General features: G+C 34.7%; 2 protein-coding genes across 57 annotated transcripts in view; one reads left to right on the forward strand and one right to left on the reverse strand.

The window, feature by feature from the left end:
* ABI3BP (ABI family member 3 binding protein) overlaps positions 1-8872 on the forward strand; it is a 258238-nt gene extending 249366 nt beyond the window's left edge. For all 50 annotated transcript variants that reach the window (XM_058295957.1, XM_058295933.1, XM_058295935.2 and 47 more), the window contains 2 exons: positions 6383-6505; positions 7663-8872. In XM_058295957.1, the coding sequence (XP_058151940.1) occupies positions 6383-6505; positions 7663-7778 (239 nt within the window). In that variant the 3' untranslated portion in view covers positions 7779-8872. The remainder of the gene's footprint in view (positions 1-6382; positions 6506-7662) is intronic.
* TFG (trafficking from ER to golgi regulator) overlaps positions 7059-18592 on the reverse strand; it is a 40285-nt gene continuing 28751 nt past the window's right edge. For 4 of the 7 annotated variants that reach the window (XM_004479225.5, XM_058295993.2, XM_004479227.5 and 1 more), the window contains 2 exons: positions 13514-13612; positions 7059-10041 (listed from right to left, as the gene is read on the reverse strand). In XM_004479225.5, the coding sequence (XP_004479282.1) occupies positions 9659-10041; positions 13514-13612 (482 nt within the window). In that variant the 3' untranslated portion in view covers positions 7059-9658. The remainder of the gene's footprint in view (positions 10042-13513; positions 13613-18592) is intronic. The other 3 variants (XM_023584850.3, XM_058295990.2, XM_058295992.2) reach the window with 1 other exon arrangement.

Below are 18592 nucleotides of genomic sequence, written 5' to 3' on the forward strand. Positions count from 1 at the left end.
TGAAAGCAAGAGAAAAGCAAAGCATCACATACAGGGGAACCTCATTAAGATTACGTGCTGATTTCTCATGAGAAACAATAAAGGCAGAAAGAAACTGGTATGATGTATTTAAGGTAGTGAAAGAGAAAAAAAAAAAGCCAGCCAAGAATTCTGTATCTGGCAAAAATGAGTTTAAAGTCTTCACAGACAGACAAAAATTGAGAGTATGTTATCAAAAGACCAGAATTACAAGAGATATAAAGGGAGTGCTACACCCTGAAAGGAAAAAAACCAAGGGAGTGAGACTTGGAGAAGAGTTTAGAAATGAAGGGTAAATTAAAGCCTAAAAAGACAATAGTACAGTATGACAAAAGAAAGCCAAAGGACAAAATGGATGAAGTAATGACTTTACAGTAATAACATTTTATGTTAATGGCTTTGAACTCCCCAATCAAAAGCCATAGACTGATAAAATGGATAAAAAATATGAGTCCTGGCATATCTCTCACTGCCATCTTGCATCCCTATGTATGTGGTCTTAGCTGATCTACCTGAGACCTCCCCCTGAGCGCCAAATCTAGTCACCTGCATGGTCCCACTTCTGCTCCAACAAGATGAAAGAAACTCACGAACCAGGAGAAACTTGCCAAACTGCAAGCACAAGTGCACAATGGTGGGAAAGGAACCATTCATAGAAAGGAAGAGGTGGTTCAAAGAATAGCCATAGGAGAAAAAACCTTCAGTTCCCCTGAAAGAAATTAGGGGTAAACAATATTTGGTTATTTGGTATTACAATCCAAGGAACAGTGGTCCCCTTTAATAACCCTAAGGTTCCGGCATCACAATTACAGGCCATAATACTGAGACCACGCAGCTGGCAGAAATTCTACCCAGCATCTTAAACCAGCTTGGTACAGACAATCTGACTAAGGAGACTGGCTGAAGCTCTGTCCAAATAATCTGTGGATGGACAAGCACCACTTGCTACTAGAGAGGAGGAGGAGGATGAAGTTCCAGATCTTATGGATATTTTGATGAGGCTTCCAAGAATGAGGCAAACTGAAATGAGTCAACTATGAAGACAGATAGAATTTGAAGTTAGTTAGAGCTATTTTATATTGTTTGCTTTTCAAAATTTGTTTATGGATCTAATAAAATCTGTATCTCTAATATTTTTAAGCTCAAGCTCCTTGGACACTGCAGCTCTTTTCAGCTTTTGCTTAGATACAATTTCATTCTCTGCACCTAACTAAGCTGAAGAGGTCTGAGAGGAAATAAAGTTCTTTGCCTAGTTAAAAATAAAATATTATATGTACATATAAGCGATCTATGTAAGGTCTACAAGAGACTTACCTCAGATGTAAGGAGACAACCAGGTTGAAAATGAAAGGTTGGAAAAAGGTATTCCACACGAACAATAAACAAAAAGGAGCTAGAATAGCAATATTAATATCAGACAAAATAGATTTTAAATGCAAATAAGAGGTGGAAAAGATCATTATATATTTTTAAAAAGGGCTAGTCATCAAGAAGAAATAATTATAATAAATATTTGTGGACCTAACCTGGGTGCCCCAAGATACATGAGGCACACACTGGCAAAACTGAAGGTAGAAATAGGTTTCTCTACAATAATAATTGAAGGTTTCAATACACTACTCTCAGTATTATATAGAACATCCGACAGAGGATAAATAAGGAAACAGAAAGCCTGAATAATATGATTAATGAACTAGAGCTAATAGACATTTATAGAGCATTACATCCCCAAATAGCAGGATATACATTCTTTTCAAGTGCTCATGGATCCTTCTTCAGAATAGATCATATATTGGGGTCACAGGACAGGTATCAGTAAGTTTAAAAAGACTGAAATTATACAAAATACTTTCTCTGATTATAGTGGAATGAATCAATAATGGATAGAAAAAAGGAAAATTCATACAAATATTGAGAAATTAAACACATTCTTAAATAACCACTGAGTCAATGAAGAAATTACAAGAGAATTCAGTAAATATCTTGAGATGAATGAAAACAAGAACACAACATATCAAAACCTATGGGAGGGAGCAGAGGTGGCTCAAGTGAATGGGTGCTTCCTTTCCACATGGAGGTACTGGTTCAGTTCCCAGTGCCTCCTAAAAGACAAATAGAGCAAATACAAGCGCAAGACAGAGGGTAGCAGGGGGAGTAAATAAAGCTTTAAAAACAAAACAAAACTTGGAGTTGTCCTGGATAGTGCTTCACGGACAATTACGGGACACTGTAGATCCCCCCAGGGCCCACTGGATGGAACGTGAGAGAGTCTGGGCTATGATGTGGACCATTGACTATGGGGTGCAGTGATGTTCAGAGATGAACTTACCAGGTGCAATGGATGTATCACGATGATGGGAGAGAGTGTTGCTGTGGGGGGAGTGGGGGGCGGGGGCGGTGGGGTTGAATGGGACCTCATATATATATTTTAATGTAATTAAAAAATAATAATAATAAATAAATATTAAAAAAAAAAAAAAACCCTATGGGGAACCACAAAGGAAGTGCTGAGAGGGAAATTTATAGCCCTTAATGCTTACATCAAAAAAGACAAGAGCTAAAGATCTAACTGCACATCTTGAGAAACTAGGAAGAGAACAGCAAACTAATCCTAAACAAAAAGTTGGTTCTCTGAGAAGACCAACAAAATAAAAAAAAACAACCCATAGCCAGACTAACCAAAAAAAGAGAGAAGATGCAAATAAATAAAATCAGAAATGAGAAGGGACATTACCACTGACACCATAATAGAGATCATTAGAGAATACTGTGAACAATTGTCCAACAAAAGAAGTAGACAACATCAATGAGATGGACAAATTCCTACACAGACCCTAGGAGAAACAGAAGACCTCAACAAACCAATCACAAGTGAAGAGACTGAAACAATCATCAAACACTTTCCAAAGATGAAAAGCCTAGGACCAAATGGCTTCACAGATAAATTCCACCAATCATTCAAAGATGACCTAATACCAATCTTACTTAAGCAAGATTCAGCAGGAAAAAAATTGAGCAGGAAAGAATACTACCACACTCATTTGAAGTCAACATCACCCTAATATCAAAACCAGATAAAAATACAAGAAAAAAGAAAATTACAAATATATTTAATAAATATAGATGCAAAAATCCTCAACAAAATACTTATAAACTGAATCCAAAAGCACAGTAAAAGAATTATATACCATGATCAAGTGGGTTTTATCCCAGGTACTAAACAGTGATTCAACATAAGAAAATCAATTGGTGTTAAAAAATTCCATTAAAATTGAAGAAGAAAAATCACATGATACCCTCAATTGGGGCAGAAAGGGTGTTTGACAAAATACAGCATCATTTCTTGATAAAAACTTGATAACTCCTAAAGATAGGAACAGAAGGAAGCTTTTCAATATGGTAAGTGCATATATGAAAAACTTACAAATAAAACAAAAAACAAAACCTCAAAACCTACAGCTAGCATTGTACTCAACACTGAAAGACTGAAAGCATTCTTGCTGCAATCAGGACAAGACAAGAATGCCCACTTATCCTCTGTCCAGATGTTCTATCCTCCACTGTAACTAAAAATTGTGCTAGAAGTTCTAGTGATAGCAATAAGGCTAGATAAAGAAATAAAAGGCACTCAAATAGGAAAGGAAGAACTAATACTGCCATTATTTGTTGATATGATCCTATATTTAGAATATTTTGAAAAATCCACAACAAAGCTATTAGAATGGACAAGTTAGGCAAAGTGGCAGGATCCAAGATTACTATGTAAAAATCAATAGTGTTTCTATACACTACTGATGAGCAATCTGAGGCGGAAATCGGGAAATAAGTTCCACTTGTAATTGCAACCAAAAGAATCAAATATTTAGGAAACTTTACTGAGAATATAATGGATGTGTATTCAGAAAACTATAAAACATTACTAAAATAAACCAAAGAAGACTTAAATAAATGGAAGGACATTCTGTGTTCATGGATTGGAAGACTAAATATCATTGTCAAGTCTACCTAAAGTGATTTACAGATACAATGCAATCGCAATAAAAATCCCAAGTCTTTTATACAGAAATGGAAAAGCCAATAATTGAATTTATTTGGAAGAGTAAGGTGCCCGAATAACCAAAAATGTCTTAAAAAAGAATGACGTTGGAGAACTCTCATTTCCTGACTTTAAAGCATATTACTTAACTACAGGGAAAAAAACAGGATTGTACTGGCATAAAGACAGACTGACAAATGAAACTGAACTGAGAACTCAGACCCTCAAATCTATAGTCAACTGATTTTTGACAAGGCTGTCAAGCCCTCCCAGCTGGGCCAGAACAGTTTATTCAACAAATGGTGCTTGGAGAACTGGATATCCATATTTAAAAGAAAGAAGACCCCTCTTATACCTTATAGAAAAATTAACTCAGAATGGATCAAGGACCTAAATATAAAAGCAACCACCATAAAACCTCTAGAAGAAAATGTAGGAAAACACCTTCAAGATCTTGAGGTAGGTGGAAGTTTCTAAACCTTACATTCAAAGCACAAACAACAAAAGAAAAAATAGATAAATGGAACCTCTTCAAAATTAAATACCTTGGCACCTCAAAAGTCTTTGTCAAAAAGATGAAAAGGCAGCCAACTCAATGGGAGACAATATTTGGAAATCACTTATCCAGTAAGTGTTTAATATCCATGATATATAAAGAGAACATACAACTCAAAAATAAAAGTGTAAACTACACAATTAAAAAATGGGCAAAAGACTTGTATAGGCATTTGTCCAAAGAAAAGCAAATGGCAAAAAAAAAAAAAAACCCACACACACATACAAGAGAAAATATTCAGCATCACTAACAATTAGGGAAATGCAAATCAAAGCTACAATAAGATCATTTCACACCAATTACAATGGCCACTACTAAAATTACAAGTGTTGGTGGAGATGTAGAATGGTAGGTAGTGTGACTGTGGAGGACTGTTTGGCAGTTTCTAAGGATATAGACTTGCCATGTAACCTAGCAGTATCACTACTGGGTATATACCCAGTAGAACTGAGAGCAGTGACACGAACAGACATAAGCACACCAATGTTCATAGCGGTATTATTCAAAGTTGCCAAAAGATGGAAACAACCCAGGTGTCCATCAACCGATGAATGGATTAAAAAAATTGTGGTATAGACATACAATGAAACATTACGCAGTTCTAAGAAGAAAGGTGAAGCATATGACAACATGGGTGAACCTGGAAGACATTATGATGACAACATGGGTGAACCTGGAAGACATTATGATGAGTGAAGCAAGCCAGACACAATACTGTATGATTGCACTATTATCAACTAAAAATATTATGTAAACTCATGGAGTTCATAATTAGAATATAGGTCACCAGAAAACAGAATGGTAAGCTGAGGGTTTATTATTGAATTGTTAAAAAGGTTGTTTGTGCATCTCTGGAAATAAATAGAAATAGTGAAAGCACATCATAGTGTTTTTAACTAGCAGAGCTAATATATGAAAGTGGTTGAAAGGGAAGTCTAAGGTCATGTATATTACTAGAAGGAAAGCTAAAAAACGTTAACACAGGACTGTATAGCATAGTGATACCTCATGTGAAATATGTGTTTGGGTAATATTACATCTATAAAACTTTTTCTTTGAAAGTGAACAAATGTACATTAATGTTAGAAGATGTTAATATCAGCAAAAATCAACCAAAGCAAACTATGCACAGTATGTTATAGTAAATTAAGGATTAAAAAAAAATAATACTAAATGAAAGAAACTAGACAAAAGGTGTTATATATTGTTTGCCTCCATCTACACAAAATATAAATACAAATAAATTAGAAACTTAAGAGCAGCTATGCACAGAAGGGGAAGGATAGAGAGATTGAGAGGTGATATTAGGGGTAGAAGATTTTTTGAGGTTTTTTGGGTTTGTTTTTTTTATTATTAGTGGAGTAATAAAAATGCTCTAATAATGATTGAAGTGATGAATGCACAACCATGTCATTATACCAAATACCACTGATTGTACGCATTGGATGGACTGTATGCTTTATGAATATGTATCAAGAAAATTGATTTAAAAAAGAAAAAAAATCACTAATCCCTGGGAGAGACAGAATAGGAGGAATATACAGAGGTAAGAGTGAAAACAGGGACACCAGCTGGGAGACTATTTCAGCAGTTCAGGAAGAGACACTGGTGCCTTGAACTAGGGTGACTGGTCTTGAACTAGGGTGACTGGAACCAGGGTGAAAAAAAGGTACAAGAATAGGAAAGACTGGTTACTTAAGATAATTTGATTATTTCAGAACTGTCACATATCAAAGAAAGTAACACTTCATTATCTATTTTTGTTTATTCAGGAAAATTTTACAACATAGGTGATCAGAGGGGCCATGGAGAAGATCACTGCCAGTTTGTGGACTCATTTTTAGATGGACGCACAGGACAGCAACTCACTTCTGATCAGTTGCCCACCAAAGAAGGTATGTTTTCTGATCTCCCTTATAGGTAAGAGTTTTGCAAATTAACACAGAAAGAAATCAAGCTAATGAAAGTAATCAACTTAAAAATAATTCTATGGAACTACTGCTCTATTATCTGACTAGAAAATATTAAGATTTTAATAAAGGTTTCTCAACTTTCCTCCCACTCCTTAAGGCTCCATTCCTTACAGTTAAGGGAAATTAAAAAGACACTACTTCAATAATATCTGAATTTTCAAAAAAAGTTTATAAAAGAGCAAACTTAAATCATTCATGTATTACCTTTATGGGTTTTGTCATACTAAACATCACCTGCATTACTCTTTTATTCCCTTAAAAAATTAAAGAGAACATTATTACTACCATAAATGGAAAAAAACAGTATTATTTGCCTTATAACGGTATAAATCAATACAATTAAAAGAGAACAGTTCTGAGAACCTCTGTAACTTTCTGAAGACACATTAGTATCAAGCTGTGTAGTGACAATGAAAAATGGAAAATTTAATCTTAGTCCAAGCAGTATAGTAGAGGGTAAATATTCAGAAATCACTGAGGTTTTTAAAATACTTTATTTGATTACAGGTTTTTTAGCAATATTAACCATACTAAAAGATGACTCAATTTCTGTGAACCCATTAATGGGCAGGAAACTGCTGCCTCCTAGGAACTGGAATTCTGCATATTTCTTTAACACATTACAATGAAATTTTTAATCTTTTAGTGTTGGATCCTTCGCAATCTAGAACTATCCTTCTTCTGTATTCCTAATATTTTAGCACTGCATTTTTACTTAGGTCTGTTTTCAACGGATCACCACTAGTCCTAAAGGGCAGAAAGAACACTTTCACATACACAGAGATACAATGAGTGTGGTTGATGACATTCAAAAATAAAACAAACCAAAATACCTCTGACTCCCACCCCTCTCAGACTTGACCAACCATCCCACCCTGACTTGGTAAAGCAAATATCAAGTTTCTTCATATGACTCAGATTCTAGCCAGCCACACCTCAGGAAAGAGACCAAGGTCCCTGTTGCTATGTCTGTTTTCACCCAGAGCTAATGTTAGCCTTTCGATGACCCTTCAATCTAGAACAGTGAGAGCAAAAGTATAATATAGTACATATTTAAATTAAATTATTTTTCCTCTCAGGCTATTTCAGAGCAGTTCGTCAGGAACCCGTCCAATTTGGAGAAATAGGTGGCCACACCCAAATCAATTATGTCCAGTGGTATGAATGTGGGACCACAATACCTGGAAAATGGTAAATGCTGCAACTGTGTTAAAAAGTGCCTTCTATTTCATCCTAGCAAAAAAATAATTGGAAACACTATGGTATTTTTCACATTCATTTAAAGCTGTTTTGTTTACTATGTATAAAGGTTTAATTAATAGCAATATTAAATGTTTATTATTAGAAAAGATTGCTGAGACTATTTATCAGGTTTTACAAAGTCATTTTAAGAAAACAAGATATAGACATTAACAGAATAACATTTTTGGGGAAGCTGGCTCCCTATTCCTGGTATTTTAAGAGATCATTTGTATATTATTTATCATACTGTTTTAATGATGTTTTGAGATACTTTATTACAAAATTAACATCAAAAAACTTTAATATACTTTTTAAAAGATATTTACTTTAATGTGTACTCTTTCTACTGATGAGTTTATTCCATAAATTTCTACTTACTGTAACTTATTGGATCAAATTATCTTCAACATATATATGGGGGGAACCCTAATATTCACATTTACCTAAATTTCAATTTTTTAGAACACCTGAATAGCTATTCTGAGGAGCTTAAACATTCATACGTTTTTCTAAATGTATGCAAATTACTGATGAGATTGTTTGAATCAGTAAATTCATTTCAGCTGAAAATATAATTGAGAATTTGATATATTGTTTCAAATGATACATTTTGTTTTTTCTCTACCCATGTTTTAATGTCTGAATGTGCTTTTTTGTCAAACTATCCCTCTAAGCAATTGTTTTCATCTTAATCATCTTTGTATGCAGAGACTGAATGTGAAGACTGACCATAAAAACAATGCATGATAAGCTCCCTATTTTTTTGCTGATATTTACTATATATTTATACTTAAGACCTCTATGAATGAATCAGAGAATGTTTTTATAATATTGTTCAAACTGATGGAAACCTGACTCATTTTTGTTAAAAATAAAGGTATTGATTTCCTTCACTTGGGAAGGAGATGGGAATGCTGCATTGTTGCCCTCAGTCTGAAAGGACCTTTCCTGTGCTTAGCTTTTAACATGCTTCAGTTTTATCAATACTAGCATCATTTTGTATTTTTCAAACAATTATAAGTTCTACAATAAAGTGATTTTTTTAAAGTCTGAGTTTATTTATTAATGGCTCAAAAGTATGTAACTTACCTTCATCTCTATAAGAAAAGTAAAAAAGTTATTCAAGATCTACCAAAAACTTCTTGTACATTTTATTACCATATCTACTGTGTTTATTTCTTAAGCTAATCTTTCATGCTGTGGAGTCCATTTTAAAGGTTGATTTTTTTCAGAGACTCGATAAAAATCAAAAAGCACTGAATTTCTTGTAAGTTAAAATGTTTATAAAGGACTATTTATCAATTATTCCTTGCTTTTTCTCTCATGTATATATTAATGTTAATGACTAAATTACAAGACCACTAGTGAGTTCAATCATCTTTATTAGCCTATCAATGTTACATTTTGTACATAATATCAAGTTGTCCTCTTAAAGGGATCTAACTTTAGTATATCATGTTAATAGTAAAAACCCAGATAAGATGGCTAGACCTCAACCAAACTTTTTTTTTTTTTCAACCAAACATTTTAATATCCTCTGGACAAGGCAAGCTAGAAAGTCAATCACTTTACACACATTTATGAGTAGTGTTCCAAAATAAAATAACTAGGCAGCTGCTACATTTTAAAGCAGGGGAAGAAAAAAATTTCATCTTGGTCTTTTCTTGTGTTCCAGCAAATTATACTTTCATTTAACAGAAACAATGATATTGATATAAAAAATGCTCTGCTTTTTAAATTTCTGAACTTCAATACAAATTAAAATAAAATAGTACTGGAGTCTTTTGGGAGGCAAATAGCTAGCAGCTATATTCATCAGTGTAGCTGAGCTCATTATCGATAACCAGGTCCAGGTTGGGTATAGCCCTGACCGAATGGAGGACGGTTACGTGAATAAGGGTTAGACCCACTTGGAGGAGGGGTCATAGTACTTCCAGGAGGTGGAGTAAAACCTGGTCTTGGTTGATAGGCCCCAGGTTGGCTTGGAGCCATTCCAGGTTGTGAAGTAGGGGCCACAGTATAATTAGTAGGCTGAGAAGTTTGGGTGGCATAAGTTTGTGGAGGATAGTTGCTCGCCTGGTACTGCTGCGGTGGTTGAGGAGGCAGTTGTTGAGGCTGACCAGAAAAGGCAGGAGCCGGTGCCTGGGAAGTTGGTTGCTGGCCATACCCCTGGAACTGCTGAGGTTGTTGGGGTCCAGTCTGCTGACTATAGCCTGCTGAAAAGGCAAAATACATATCTTAAAATATATATCTTAATTTTCTTTTGCTTCAAGTTTTCCAAAGAATTAGTTTTACTGTTATGGGCAAAACTGATGAGAAGTTTAACAAACTTGTTCACAAATATTTACATAACAAGTAGAGTGGTAGATTCTATGTTATCCTAAGACCAGTTATCAAAGAGACATATTTTAGACAATTTAAAACCCTCTAGTCTTAAATTGAAACCAGTTATTTCTTCATTATAACTAATTCAAGACTAAATAATCCCTTAAAGTCATGATCCTGAGAGTCTCAAATGATAAATGCATGAGTTAGTATACTTTCTAGGAAGACCGAAAATGAAAAAGCTGAACAGTCATTAATCTGGTTTTGAAGGAATGCCTATTTAAGACCAGTCCAAACAAGAACATGCTGCAGAGAGTGAATATTTTTAAATGACACAATGATACTATAAATACATCTTACTGTCCTAATGAGGTGCTTTAAGTTTATTCACTCTATAAACACTAAGCCATTTAAGAATTCTAAGTATCCATTCTCACAATCCTTAAAATCTTTCATTTCTTTTAGATTTGTTATTTGATGCTTTTGCTTTTACAATTCAAAATCATGACTTAGCAATATAGCATAACACACAAAAAGCTTATCATATCACCCCACAAAATCAACATCTATAGTCATCATTTACTAGGAGGTAATTTTTTAAAAAGTCTGCTTCACTGAAAACTTTTATGTCTACCATGAAACACACCTGCAGCTACTTGCAATGAAACCTCTCCATTGACTGGAATCCTGTCAGCATTAAACACCAGATACATAAGAAAATTATTAAAATATGTACAACCCTGCATTAAAAAAAAAAGGATTGAATGAATTTGAGTATATTCTGAACTCACCTTGAACCTGGGTTCAAAATTTACTCATGAAAGAAACCTTTTTGACATAGTCCATGAATAAAACTGGAAAAGGTCACAGAGGGAAGTAGCAAACCAATGGTGTCAAAGATGGTCCAATGCTACCACCACCATTTACAGTCCCCAAGCAGAGTATTTAGTTAATTTCCATATCTCCCAATCAAATTCAAGTTAATGGGACTAACAGGATCAGAAATACAAAGATAATTTGGAAAGATCCAAAATTTACTCAGAGTGAAGATCCTAACCGAAATCAAGAGCAAGCTTAATTTTTAACATGTAAATCAAATACCTAAAGCACTTTAGTTGTGGTGACATCTAAACACTGAACTGAAATCAATGATAAAATCTTGACTGTCATTCAATTTTATACTTTACAAAAATTTTTTACCTTAAAGTAAAAAGTTTTTGAGAAATAGAGGGATTCAGTTTTTATACTGCAAATGCCTATTCGAATTAAGACTGAACAACAACAAAATGCTGCCTTTTCATCCTGGCAAGTGAAATTTAAACTGGCTTTTTAAAAACTGAATCTGGAAGAAGCCAGATCCTTAATTATTGCTCAGGAAAGAGAACATTCCTTAAGGACCAAGATGCCATTTCATCATAAGGGCTACTAGTCTTCTGATAAGAATGTGGCAATGCTTCTAATATACGTATAGTCTCCTTTCCAACACTACTGCTTCCCCTACACAACAAAATAAATGAGTAATTTTGGTGAAGAACATCAAAAATCATAATGGAAATTCTACAATTTATCTGAACAAATGAATTGTCACAGACAGGGGTTTTATGGTCCCCAGTTGAATCTTAAATATTTACTTTCTAGCCACTTATGGAAAAAGTCTGCTAACCCTTGGTCTAGACCAAAGAAAACAGCATGATATGGAAAGTTCTATAAAGTCAAAAGAAATAGATTCTGTTCTAGCTCCCCCCACTGAAAGGCTGTGTGTCATTGGACATGTCAAAACCTCTTTAAACCCTAATTGCCTCATCTAGTGAATGAATGGGGTGGGACAAAATCAGTGGTCACAACCCTGGCTGCATAATAAAATGACCAGTACCGCTTTTAAAATACCAAAGCCTGAGTCCCCCACCCCTAATCAAATGCAACAAAATCTCTCAGAATGGGGTCCAGGCATCTGTAACTTTCAAAAAGCTTTCCAGGTGATTCTGAAATTCACTGAGGATTGAAATCCCCTGGATTAGAGGTGATTAGGTCTTTTCAACTCTGATATTCTATTATTTCTACAAATTATGTAATTAATACTGATTTTTTTTTAATTTTAAAGGAATGCATCCAATAACTTTTCCCCCTAATATCATAATCCAAGTTTAAGTTCATTCTACCTATTTATACAATTTATACTGATTACATACTCTACAACAAAAACAACATTAATACAACTTCTATGTGTTAAGATTTGTCAAACTCCAATTAATGACAGACTTTTTTATGATATAGTTCAGGAGCAGCAACCTTTCTTTTGCAAAAAGCCAGACGGCAAATACCTTAGGCTTTGTGAGTTACATGGTCTCTGCTGCAACTACTCAACGCTGCCATTCTAGTGCCAAAGCAGCAACAGACAACACAGAAAAGAATGAGCATGGATGTATTCCAATAAAACTTTATTCATAAAAACAGGCAAGAGGCCAGACAGAGGCTCTAGTTTCTGACCCCTACTCTAGTTGATACTATGAATCTCCAATAAACAGAATGTAAACAAGATTCAATTTATATAAATTATTTTTAATTACAGTTGAAATTCTGGTACTTATAATTTTGGCTGTAAAAAAAGAGTTGGACACATCTCCCTCTCTCTAATACAAATATAAAATTACCTGAATTATAATCAAAAGGTTCAAAGCTATATTATTAAAGAGATTTATCACATTTAAATAGGGATACTCTGCAGTTGGAAAGATGGTAAAACAAAACCAAAATACACAGAATACCTATTTTTGAAAACAGAAAAATAAATAAATAAACATTATGTTCTCTTAATGTTGCCTGAATCACATTTTACACAATTCTATTTTGGGGCTGATTTCAGTATTACTACATACTTTAGCAAGATTCAAAACCTACATAGGTTAATTTTGTTATTTAACAGGATCATCTTTCCACATATGAGGGAACTGTTAATACTTCTACAGATACTAAAAGGGCCATGGGATTATATGTTACATATAATGGGGAAAAAATCTTTTTTTCTGGCAGCTATAAGTCACGTAAGAGGTAATGTGACCATATTAGTGAGAAAGAAGCTTTGTATTAAAAACTTTTTAATACTCTTAAGTTATTGGAGAATCACCTGATAGGATTACAAATGTTTTATTTGCTTACTGGAAAACTGAAATATTCATTTACAATAAAATATTTACATACCAAATTTAAAAATAAAACAAATTTCCCCCAATAATTAAATATGTAATACCTACAATGACAATGTAAGTATTTCAAATCCAGAAATTAAAAGGAAGATCTTAAAGTTTAATAAACATAGCAACAGCTCAGAAACCATAAACAAAGTCCCTTTCTACACCTGCTCACCTGAATACTGAATACCGTACTGTTGTGGCGGCTGAGGGGGAGCCTGCGGCTGCTGAGCACCATAGCTGGCCTGTTGCTGGTACTGTTGGTACATTTGACCTATAAGAGAAAATACAAGGACAAAAGGCAGGTTCAACTTGGCAGAGAGAAATTTTTAAAGGCACATTTACATTCTCTCCCCATTCAAACACATATACACAAAGAGTAAAAATATACAAGAATGTGTTTATTCCCTTTTAAATATCAATGAAGAGCAGCAGCAAAAATTTAAGAACGTGAATGCTCTGCTATGGATTAACTGCAAGATACTAATTGAGAGTGAACAAAAGACTACTTATGTGACTAACAGTATTGGTTACCTCTCATAAACTCCGAGAAACCTAAATGTTTTCAAATCTTACTGCCAGCAGATAAGCACTGCATAATTCTATGTTCTACAAAATTCAAGTGAGTACAAATCAATAAATAAAAATCTGAGACAAGGGACAAATGCCATTGATAATGCCTAATCTTTCCCAAAGCACTGTATTTGTCATCTCTGTGGTTTAGACCTTTATTTGTTACCACGTGAATGGACCCTTTGGTAACAAGGAACTACAGAATATCCTTAACTTAGAGACCTCAAAGATACTTTTGGACTTTGACAAGAGTTTGGTTTTCAGTGAATATCTGTCATATGAACATTCTAGCCAATGATGTGGAATTTGATCAAGTCTAAATGGTTCCTCAGGCACTTTTAAATAATGATGGACCTGCTTAACACTGGCATGTGTTCTTGGAAATGGGAGCCCTGCCTGGGGTGAGCAGACCACAGTTCCTGTAAAGCAGGGGTTCTTAATCTTTTTTGTTCCACAGACCCCTTTGCCAGTAAGATGAAAACCAAAGACCCCTTAGTAAGTCCACACTATACTGTGTACTATTTAATAAATATACCAGACCTGCACCAACACATCCCTACAAGAATTTTTTGAATTTCAATTCAACCTCACAGACCCCTTGTTAAAAACCCCTGCTATAAAGCAATGTTAGTCACTGTTATTACCTGTGATTTCCAATTAGTAATTTATTGGCTCATGTCTTTATAATCTCTACTTTTTTTCAGTTGTGATAATGGTAGATTTTAGCTATCTCTAATGTCTAGAGTAGTAGTAAAACTTGCATTTAATATCTAGCTAGTCTTTAAATCTTTAAAATAATCATATGGTAGCTTCTTTGGAAAATAGCCAAACTACCTGTTAAGCAAAAGACTATAGAAAAACTAAAATACTTATGGCTGAAAGTAAGACAACTACAGGAAAAAAAAAATAAGTGCACCACCACATAGTACCACACAAATTGAGTAGCATTAAGACAGCTAGCACTCACAGGCTGGTATCAAGCATAGAGCACATTCTACTGTACTGGCTAATCAACCCTATATACTGGGCAGCAATAAATGAAGTTATGTCTGCATTTCTATGTAAATTATTTTGCAGCACACGGATGTATGTTTTTTTTAACTGAAAATATTAAACCCTAATTTTTTAGGCCATTAATCATGTCTCATCCCAGACAAGATAAAAAATTCACAGAAGTTGTTTAAATGTTTTCTTAATGGTTTAGATTTATAGATAGTATAAAAGGTAGTCCAGAAGTTAACCAAATTTAGATGCCTCCTTAATTCTGGATTATACTTCATATTATAAATTTTAGAATAGAAGCTACCAGAATCTAAAATATAAAGATAAGTAGATAAAGCAATATAATCAAAAGGAATAAGTATGCATAACAGAGAAAAATGAGTTGGTACCCTACACATTCTTAGAAATTAGGAAGATTAACTCTACAACATAAAAATAGCCAAAGAATAGGTGATAAACACATGAAGGAAATAAAGTTCAACCTCATCAGAAAACCTTATTTCAGATAACAAAAAGATTAAGCAACTTACCTGGGATCATATATGAGTCAATAAGAACCATCGCTAGAATTCAAACATAACTCCAGAGCTTTACAGTTTATAAAAGTACTTTTTTTTAAAGACTCACAGGAAGATGGTGGACTAGAAAGACACAGGACTCACTTCTCTTCCAGAAAAATAGCTAGAGGACAGGCTGAAAAGGCCTGGAAAAAGATCTTCTAGGGTTTAGGTCACCAGGCCAAGGCAGGACACAGCTCAGAAGAGAGAGAGAGACAAAGGGGAATTGTGAAAGCAAAACTGAGAGTTGAAACCAGTCTTTGCTACTGCCAGCACACTAAAGACACTATAGAATTCTCAGGTCTGAGCCTGCTACAGACAAAGAGGGCTCCAGGGATCCACCGCCCCAGGAAAGTGGAGAGAGAGGAACACTGCCTAAGGCTGACTCCGCATGTGACCCATAAATTTGTCTGCTGTGAACCATCAGCCCTTCCAGGCCTGGTGCGCCATGCCATTGTTTGCCTTGGGAGCTAGCTAAGGACTAAAGAGATCTGACCCTCCCAATCTCCTTATGTCCTAATAAGGACTGACTGCTGAGGATGCAGAGGGAAATGGAATTATTTCCAATCTGGGTAAAGGGAGGGGGCTGACAAGAAGGCTGAAGCACTATCTCTGAGAAAGTTTGAATTACAAAGCTTTTAGCAAACAAACTGTGACCAGGCAAACAAACTCTGACCAGGTGCTGAACTGAGAGGGCTGCCAAAGAGTGCTAACTGCTGGCAAATCAAGGAAGTACATGTGAGAAAATTAAAAATGAATAAATGAGAGACTTTTTCTAGCCTTTCTAGCCTCCCTCCCCAAGGCCCTAGGAAGTGGGTCTGCAACCCATTACTGGGTCCAGAGACAAGTTTTGAGCAACTAACCAGAGAAAATTCTAATGATAAAGGTTGACCCAACAATCAAAGAACAGCAGAAAGAGACACCAGAAAGAGATAGCCTTCTGCCACTAAATCCCTTTGAAAGAGAGAGAAATTGAGCATGAGTAAACTACTATCCTAATCAGAAATCTAGACATAAGCAAACAACTATGAGCCATAATAAGAAAATGGAAGGCATGGCCTAAGAAAAGGAATATATCAAAGCCCCAGAAGAGAAGCAGGATTTTAGAGAACTAATTGAAGAGATGCACAGAAATTTCCAAAATGAAATCAATGAGCTGAAAGATAATATGCCTAAGGAGATAAACAACATCAGGAAGACATTGAGTGGGCACAAAGAAGAATCTGAAATCCTGACTAGGAAAGTAACAGAGCTCATAGGGAATGAAAGACACAATAGGTGAGATAAAAAACACATCAGAGTCATACAACAGCAGACGCCAAATGAAAGAGGAAAAATAAGTGATACCAAAGAGAGAACAGCTGAAACTGAAGAGAGAAAAGGACAGAAAAGAAAAAAATTGAGCAGGGAGTTGAATGACAACACGAAACTCTACAGCATACGTGTCACAGGAGTTCCAGAAGAAAGGAAAAGGGGCAGAAAGAATATTTGAGGAAACAATAGCTGAAAATCTTCCAACTCTCACAAAAGAAATGAACTTACATGTACAAGTAGTACACACTACTCCAATTCAGAATAAATCCAAAAAGACCTATTCCAAGACACATACTACTTAAAATGTCAAATGTCAAATATAAAGAGAAATTTCTGAGAGCAGCAAGGGAGAAGCAAACCATCACGTACAAGGTATGCCCAGTAAGAGCACAGATTTCTCATCAGAAACCACGGAGGAAAGAAGACAGTGGTATGATACATTAGGATACTGAAAGAGAAAAACTACTAGCCATGGATTCTTTATCCAGCAAAACTGTTCTTCAAATATGAAGATGAGAATAAAATATTAATAAACAAAAACAAACTAAGCATTCATAAAATGGATCCACCTTTGCAGGAAATATTAAAGGAAGACTTAGAGCCTGAAAGAAAGAGACAGGTGAGAGAGGCCAGAAGAAAGAATAGCAGAAAAGATAACCAAAAGAGTAAAAATAGAGATGAAAATGGTATGACATGAAAACCAAAGAATAAAATGGTGTAAGTAAATAATGCATTTACACTAATATCATTGAATGTGAATGTATAAACTCCCCAGTTGAAAGATTGAGGCTGACAGAATTGATAAAAAAACATGAGCCATCCATAGGAATACAAACAGACTGAAAGTGAAAGGCTGGAAAAAGATACTCCAAGCAAATAGTAACCAAAAGAGAACATAGGTAGCTATACTACCAGACAAAACAGACTTTAAATGCAAAAAAAGTTATAAGAGATACAGAAAGCCATTATATATTAATTAAAAGGACAATCAAACAGGAATATATAACAATCATAAATATCTATGCGCCTAACAAGTGTGCCCCAAAATACATGAGAAAAACTCTGGAAAAACTGAAGAGAGGAACAGACTTTTCTACAATAATTGTTGGAGACTTCAACACACCACTCATATCATTAGATAGAACAATTAGAAGATCAAAAAGGAAACAGAGAACTTGAACAATATGATAAACGAGTTAGACCTAACAGACATATACAGAATGCTGCATCCAAACTCTGCAGGTTATACATTCTTCTCAAGTGCACACGAATCTTTATCCAGAAGAGACTACAAGTTAGGGCACAATGCAGCTCTCATTAAATATAAAAAGACTGAAAGTATACAAACCACATTACCAGATCATAATGGAATGAAACTGGAAGTCAATAATAGACAGGAAAAAGATAAATTTCACAAATGTGTGGAGGGTAAACAACATAATCCTAAATAATCAGTGGATCAAAGAAAAAATTGCAAGTGAAATCAGTAAACATATTGAGACAAATGAAAAGGAGAACACAACTTGTCACAACTTATGGATACAGTGAAGGCAGTCTTGAGAGGGTAATTTATAGCCCTGAATGCCTATATTAAAAAAAGAAGAGCTAAACTCAGATTTAAGTGAAAAACTAGAGAAATGAAAACAAACAAAAAAACAAACAGCAAACCAATCCCAAAATAAGAAGCAAAGAAATAATAAAGGTTAGAGCAGAAATAAATGAAACTGAGAACAAAAAAACAATAACCAACGAAGCCAAAAGCTGGTCTTTGAGATGATCAATAAAATTGACAAACCCCTAGCTAGACT

Source organism: Dasypus novemcinctus, chromosome 4 (genome assembly GCF_030445035.2).
Source record: "Dasypus novemcinctus isolate mDasNov1 chromosome 4, mDasNov1.1.hap2, whole genome shotgun sequence".
Classification (NCBI taxonomy): Eukaryota; Metazoa; Chordata; class Mammalia; order Cingulata; family Dasypodidae; genus Dasypus; species Dasypus novemcinctus.